This window comes from Lupinus angustifolius, chromosome LG13, assembly GCF_001865875.1.
Source record: "Lupinus angustifolius cultivar Tanjil chromosome LG13, LupAngTanjil_v1.0, whole genome shotgun sequence".
NCBI lineage: Eukaryota > Viridiplantae > Streptophyta > Magnoliopsida > Fabales > Fabaceae > Lupinus > Lupinus angustifolius.
In genome coordinates this window covers 16,331,274-16,338,722 of record NC_032021.1, presented here as the reverse complement: position 1 = coordinate 16,338,722, position 7,449 = coordinate 16,331,274, and the positions used below count along the sequence as shown (strand labels likewise).

General features: G+C 34.0%; 1 protein-coding gene across 2 annotated transcripts; it reads right to left on the bottom strand.

Moving 5' to 3' along the window:
* LOC109325870 (scarecrow-like protein 9) lies at positions 2,004–5,722 on the bottom strand. Of its 2 annotated transcripts, XM_019558466.1 has the most exons (4): positions 5,612–5,722; positions 4,768–4,802; positions 2,375–4,722; positions 2,004–2,277 (listed from the first exon to the last, which is right to left on the bottom strand). In XM_019558466.1, exon 3 carries the CDS (start codon positions 4,681–4,683, stop codon positions 2,443–2,445), a length of 2,241 nt encoding a protein of 746 aa, XP_019414011.1. In that variant the 5' UTR covers positions 4,684–4,722; positions 4,768–4,802; positions 5,612–5,722; the 3' UTR covers positions 2,004–2,277; positions 2,375–2,442. The 2 variants fall into 2 exon arrangements, with proteins under 2 accessions (XP_019414011.1, XP_019414012.1); XM_019558467.1 differs by lacking the exon at positions 4,768–4,802 and having other exon boundaries at positions 2,375–4,762; positions 5,603–5,700.

Here is a 7,449-nt window from a genome sequence, read left to right as displayed (position 1 = left end):
TAGTTTTTAAGTCACTAATTTGATTTTGATGGATACATATTTTCCTATCTACCTTTTGTTTTCCAAACAACAAATGATTCCTAGCATACCATATAGTACTTATATAATTTATAACTGAGCATAAAGTCACATACAATATTATAAATCAAAATATTCCTTTTCCTCACTTTGCTAAAACATATTCTATCATCTTTGAAAATATCTAGACCTATGTTAAATTTCAACCAACCCCTAAACAGTGTCACAGTTCCTTCTATAAATACTCAATAGTCCAAACAATCTCATCTTTTAACATATAGTAAAATTGCTTATCCTGCGGATGATGGGCTCAAATCTTAGAAACAATTTTTATTCGATACGAACTATTTTTCTAATTCAATTTGAGCTTGTGACATTTTCAATTCAATTCGTTATGCTTTTGCAAATTGTTTAGTTTAATTTATTAGTTCCTTTATTTTATAAATATAACTTATTTAATATGTAGATAAAATCATCAAATTTTTTATTTTCCATCGAATGGGCCCAAGTCAGTGAAGACTTTTGTTGTTTTATGTTTCTGAATTCTAAATTGGTGTTGTTTAGTGTTTACCACTTTACTGAACCTGACACATTGTCATATTCACCAATCTCAACATGTGAGCCACATTGTGGTTTCTTTTCCTTTTATGCATACAAATAAATAATCTTTTTATATACACACTTTTAGCAGCATTATTGAATGCATCATGATTATATTTGAAGCTCTAAGTTCCTGATCTACTCTTAAGTATGTCTTGTTGGGGTGAAAAGGGAGGAAAGAAAGTGAGAGGAATGAAAGAGAAAGGAAAAGAATTTTTTCCATTGTTTGGTTGCATTGAAAAGAAGGAAGGAAATAAAAAAATTGGTGGGGTCCGTGTATTATGTTTTCTCTCCATTATTGACACGAAAACATGTAGAAAAAATTGTATCAGAATTGATTGTCCCAAAATATGTCTTGAACCATGTATCAAACCAATAACGATGAGCTGAAAACAGAAAAAAAAAAATATTTAATTTTTTAATTCACATTGTATGTTTTCATTGGTTTAAGACATGATTTGTGACATACTTTACGATATCATCTCTTTGATAGAATAAAGAAAATATCATTATTAATAATAATTATATTATTTTCTCTTCACTTTCTTTCCATTTTCTATCATACCAAACAACTAAAAAATCATCACATTTTCTACCCATTTTCTTCTCTCAAGTTTTCTTTCCTCAACTTTTCTTTCCTTAACTTTTCTTCCCTAAACCAAACACAGTGTTAGTTGCATTTTAAATTCAGGATGTTCAAAAGGTCACATATTCGATTCTTGTGAGTGACATTTGTTAAAAGTGACATTCATAAACTCCGAAAGGGATTAGTTCTTTACCCATAAAGTGAGGAGATACAATTGGTAGTACCAATTTTTTATTTGAATTTTCATTCTGTGTAGACAAAAATACAAGAATTATAAATAAATAATGACATCTTATTACATTTACTAGTACTAACTTGTACATTGATAAAATATGTTGTAATATAAACATGTAATATATTGTGTACTTATAATTTATCTTATTCACATGCCAATGTTCTAAAAAGGACCATCAGGTCCACCACTATATAAATAATCTACACTATTAGGAAAATGTGCACCACAAGAAAACCCAGAATGAAAATGTCAAGATCACAGGTTGAAATTTTGTACCATTGTACCCAAAAAAGGAGGCTCCTACCCCATTAAGTAAAATGTTCAGATAATAATTCTTCTACAAATAACAGCATCTAAGCTACACTGGCTGCATCTGCTTAAACTTAGTTTTGGTACATCGCAAATATCGGCATGAAATCCGGTGTGTGAGCGCGATGTGAACTTTGTGGTTAGCAAGAAGTATTTCTCCAAAAGAACATAAAGCTTATTAGATTCTGTTTATTTTCTAAGATAAAGTACTAAAATTACTATCTTCAGGTTAATAAACTATCAGAAAGGTTAATATAGAAACCTCAAAATCAGTAACAGCAATAAAAGGTTTTGTCTTATACATGCGAAATTAATCTGCAACAATAAATTGGATCATGTTTATCAGACAACCCTCAATTTAGCTATCAACTACTACAAACTTTCGTAATGATCTAAGAGTAAGAGCTAACGACATCTGCGACAAAAAATGGTTACGACGTAGTTTGCTTTCTTACCAGGCTATTCAGTGACCATGCTTCACAGCTTGAACCTTCACTTTTGATCATTAACCAAACATATTAGGCATGTCCTATTCAATTATCACATTAGAGTTAGATCAAAATTTGATAAACGATGACGAAAACCAGAGTTATTGAATACAACAGAGAAATAGGTTACTGCAATACCCGAGATCCTCGGATGTTAAACTGATTCAGAAAGCTCAATTGAAATGCACTAAGGCCATCTTAGTTAGTCATGCAGGTTTCCAACAAGAAAGTGCGTAAATGATTCGCCCCTTCCAACCTTGCAACAACCAGTGGCTATCTTCATCCATTACAAAATCTTTGTGGAAGCTGGACCTTACTTTCTTCATCGCTGTCTGTACTATCTCACGATCAAAAGCTTGTTGCGAAAATCCGGCTCTTAGAATACGGACTTGCCACTGCTTATACGTCTCGGGCCTCTCTACTCTCTCGTAGCCTTCACATGCGACAACATTCAATGCTTCTCTCCCAAGTATCTCTTTCTCAATCAGCATCCTCTCCCAGTCCTCACGAGGCACAATAGTATCAAGCATATCAAATAGTGAAGAAAAGTGAAACAGTGCCTCCCGAAATCTAGTAACAAAGAAAGGGGCATTAAAGGCTCCATTAAGAATGCCATAAATGAATATATCTGGGTTGATTTTCCTTATCAAACTGAGGAATTTGTTCCTTGGACTGTCTACTACCACAGATTCATCCAGCAAGTTTTTACCTCTATAAAAACAGGTAACAACAAGGTACTCGTCCCTATCAATGTTAAGTTCCTCAAGTTGAATTGTTTCCCATTTTTTCGCTATAGCCTTGTACTCAAATGGCACATTAAAACTTTCAGCATAAGCAGCCAAGCGGCGTCCAGTTTCTATAATTCTTTCCGCAGGCCTGAAACCAGGTTGCGGGAAGTCTATTCCTGTAATCCGAAGTTTTGGTGGTCCACCGGGTCTCCATGAAAGTCTCTGTATAAAAGTAGGCCACTGGAAACCATAAAGGATACCGAAATCTATAACATGGACCCTCATTGAATTTGTTGAAGATTTCCTTATTGTGACGTTTGAAACAAAACTAGACATCTTCCTATAAGGGCAAGCTGCGATGAGCAGATAATAAGCTTTCAGAAAATCAGCAGCTGATGTTCTTTTACTTACAAGTCCTTTATAAATTTGGCTTCCGGTACCAGCCAAGCGTGCCTCAAGGCCATCGGCGAAGATATGAGCCAACCTCTGATTTCCATCCCCAAAAGGACTTGAGTGCTGTCTGACCTGTTTTAGAAACTCATGTGCACTTCTATTGTCATCCGCTGCAACAGCTTGTGCACAAAGAATAAGAAGTGTTCTCAAATCGACCACTTCCTTTTTCCCATTTTGTTTCTTACCACCACGTCCCTTACCGCTATTGGAAGCTTTTGATTTACCATTTGGCAGCACTATCTTGTTGTTCTTATTCTGCAAAGCCTCTCGACGAGCCATATAATGGTTCTTGCCATCTCCCGTGCTATGAAGCAGGATTATATCCATCATAGTCGACCGCAATGTAGGTTCTGAGTAAACTGCAGCTTGCTTGCTGCTTCTATTTTCTTCAACATCTTCCTCTTCCATGTGAGGATGCTTCCTCCCCTTCGATCCGTCAGGAAAAGACTCCCCCTCATCCTTCTCCACCTTAACCGAAGACTTATCAGTCCCGATCCCCACTTTAGGCACTAGTCGTGAAAAATTAGCTACATCCAAATTAGCAAAGAGCTGATTTCCACTTGGAAGAAACTTACTAGCCTCTTCAACACCCTTTTGAAATTGGCAAATGGATTGATTCTCACTGTTCAGATCAGGCATCTGAACAATACTGCTCGGAGAGTCCAAATGCACTTCTACACTACTTCTTACACTATTTGAAGAGCTATAAGAGGATTGTGAAATGTTGCTATAGCCTAGAAAATTTCGGTGAGGAACTTGACCTAAGTTTCCAAGGATTGAATTGTTGGTACTAAAAATGCTACTGAGATCACCATCATTACCATGAAAACTACCATAATTTTCAGAAAAGTTATGATCTCCACCTCCATCATTTGGATTAATAAAACTTTGATTTCCTAATTGCGAATGCGGGTACTTTTCGCCTATTACCTCATAGAATGATTTCTCAGCAACTTGAAGATCCAAAGAATCCTGAAGCATGTCTGTCTTATCTTCCATATCTTCTTCCATGAGGATCTGACTAATGTATCTCAAAACTGCATCAGAAAAATCACAATCCTCTAGAGAAGGTTCCTCGTGTGTCAAAATTGAGGACGAAGGTGTATCAGCAGGCATTAGATTGGACTGAAGGTAACCAAATTCCCTAGTTTGATCAAAGAAACCATTTTCATATCTCTGATTCTGCAGAATTGGCACAGACTGATTCCCAAACCGGTTTTCGTTTAAGGAAGCATTAATCCGATCAAGACTTGGGTCCATTATCATCTATTCAACGAGATTTTTAACATAAAACTTCAAACTTTAGCACTGATTTACTGAACAATCATCAACAATAGCCCTTCTTGTTTATAAACCACTGGCCTCTCTTTCAGGAACCGAAAGTCCTTCAAAACCAAAAGTACAATTAAAATAAACATCAAACCATCTGAACATGAATCAGCATGTGGTGTACAACAAATATGACGCTTGCAAACTTATTCACACAATAAAAAGGGCAAGCTAGTAAACGAGTCTCCGACCCAGTAGGATACATGAGGAAGATAGATATACGCAATCTTATCCTTGCAAGCAAAAAAACTGTTTCCGGCATTTAAACTCATGGACTAACATTAAGACAATAGAACCAAGTCAACCAACAAAAGAAACAAAAGCAAAAAGGGGGGAAGAGAAGCTAGATTGTTGTTTTACAGAATGCATCAAACATGGTACAAGAAAGAAAAAAAAGGAGCTACTTTCTGAAACTAAAAGTTTCAAGCTGATGCTCAATAATCAGAAGAAAAATGAAAACCAAGAGTTTTACTATATGCTACTACAAATCCTAAGAGTAACAAATCAATTTATCTAACATGGTAGAGAAAGAGGATCATGATAATTACTAATTACATGGATTGGGGATGTAAAGTTAAGATTTTTAACTTAAACTCAGGAATGCACTTGAAGAATAAAATGAAAATTTTATATGTGCATTGTTTTATCATCTTATAATGATATTAACCGTTGATTTATTTCAATGAATGAATGGTTACATTTCCACTTATCCAAATCCATAAAGTTAAAATAGTAGATATTATTAATTCTCAAAGCAAAATACAAAAAATCAAACCAATGAAAATGAACACAAGCAATTTTGCAAAGAACAGACAAAAACACTGAAACAACCTTTGACCCAGAAGAGATAAAGGATCATAGTTACCTCACAAAGACACACATCACAAGTTCCAAAGAGAGAAAAGTAGCAGCAACGAACAGAAGAGTGAGGTTTAGAGAGAGAAAGTGAGAGCGCGAAAAAAGGGAGCTATGATGAGAAAGCATATGTAGAGGAGGAGAGAGAATGTGTGGTGGGGCCCACAGGAAAAATGTGAGGACAAATCTGAGCCGTTGAAGTTTGAATCTGGATTGGTAACCGGGTATAGCAGGTGAAAAATGATGGGGGGAATAAAGAAAATGAAGCATTATGGGTGGAATCGAAAAGGTTGACAACATTTGAAGGTGACACGTACTACGCATAGTGGAGGAGTCCAAAGCTGTTGTCGGGTTGAGGAATATTTAATATTCGAATTTATTTTGTACTATGCGTCTGAAAAAATGGGAAAAATATGCTTTTGTTAGCTTTATGTAAAGGGGTAAAGTTGTGTCATTGTATGTACTACTAGCTTGTTATTGATTGAAAAATATATTTAAGTTAAAAAGGTAATAATTAATTATTTTTTTGACAAATCAAGTTAATAACACATGCAGTAATACAAATTCTTTGTAAAGATATGTACATTATGTTAAGTACTTAAGCATGTAATCACTTTCTAAAGATGGGTTACAAATTCTTTCTTTGTCCCACAATTTGTATCATTATATAATGAGTTTTGATTGGTTAAAAAAAATATATTTAAATTTAAAATATAATTATTAAATATTTTTTGATTAATCACAATTCTAACGTATAGAATAACACATGTTACAATATAAAATATGTGTTTATGTAAAGATGCACATAGAAATAGCAAGGAAATGAGTAGATTTTCTGTCATAAAAATTATCAATTCACATGGAAGAAATTATATAGCAACACAATATCCAATTTGGAGACTTATATACATATTATAAATTTTAAACAAGATACATGGTCGGGGTGAGTATATGTCAGGTTGGATTGAGTGAGGCTTGTCCTTTAACTGATTCTAAAAGTTGGTTAGTTTATTTTTTGAACTTGGACCCGGCTCTAGACTCGAAGTTAGTCTCACCCTATATATTGATTGGGTCAAACTTTAAATTTGAATCCGATCTTAGACCTAATTAAATATAATATTTATTCATTTTAGATAAAGTCTTCTCAATATTATTTATTATTAAGAATATATAATTTGACATATAAAATATTATATATATTAATAATCATGTACATATGATGAAAAAATATAGAATTAATGATACTTTCGACCAAGTATGTGTCATTATCCTCTACACAATTGAATAAAGATACATAAATAAGATGAGTGAGTGACTATGAGACGAGCCGAGTCATGTTTGTCCCCTACCTGACTCTAAGTATTGACTGTGTCTAATTTTGAACCCGGCCCTAGATCCAATAAGACCCAACTCTACTCGAACACGATCATGGTCGGATCATACCGGATGAGCGGGTAGGATTGGGTCCTGCTCACCCGTAATACATGGTACGATGGATTAAAAATATTAATATTTAATAACTTGCACAAAAATAGTATTAATTATTATATGTTATCAAATATACATTTCTTTATTTACCAACAAAGCGTTGATATAATAGTGTATGAACCCACTAAATTCTCAAATATACTAAAAGATTAAGGGGTTCGATTACTATGAGAGACAACCACAACTAAAAATGTATTAGTTTTTTACTATAGGTAGGGGAATACCCTTAATTTTACCAAAAAAAAGATATTTCTTATTGAAAACAATATTTACTGAGATAAAGAGTCATACACATAGAAGGTCATTAATTATGAACTTTTAGTTATTGGAGAGAGAATCCAAATGTTTAGAATAGTGCCA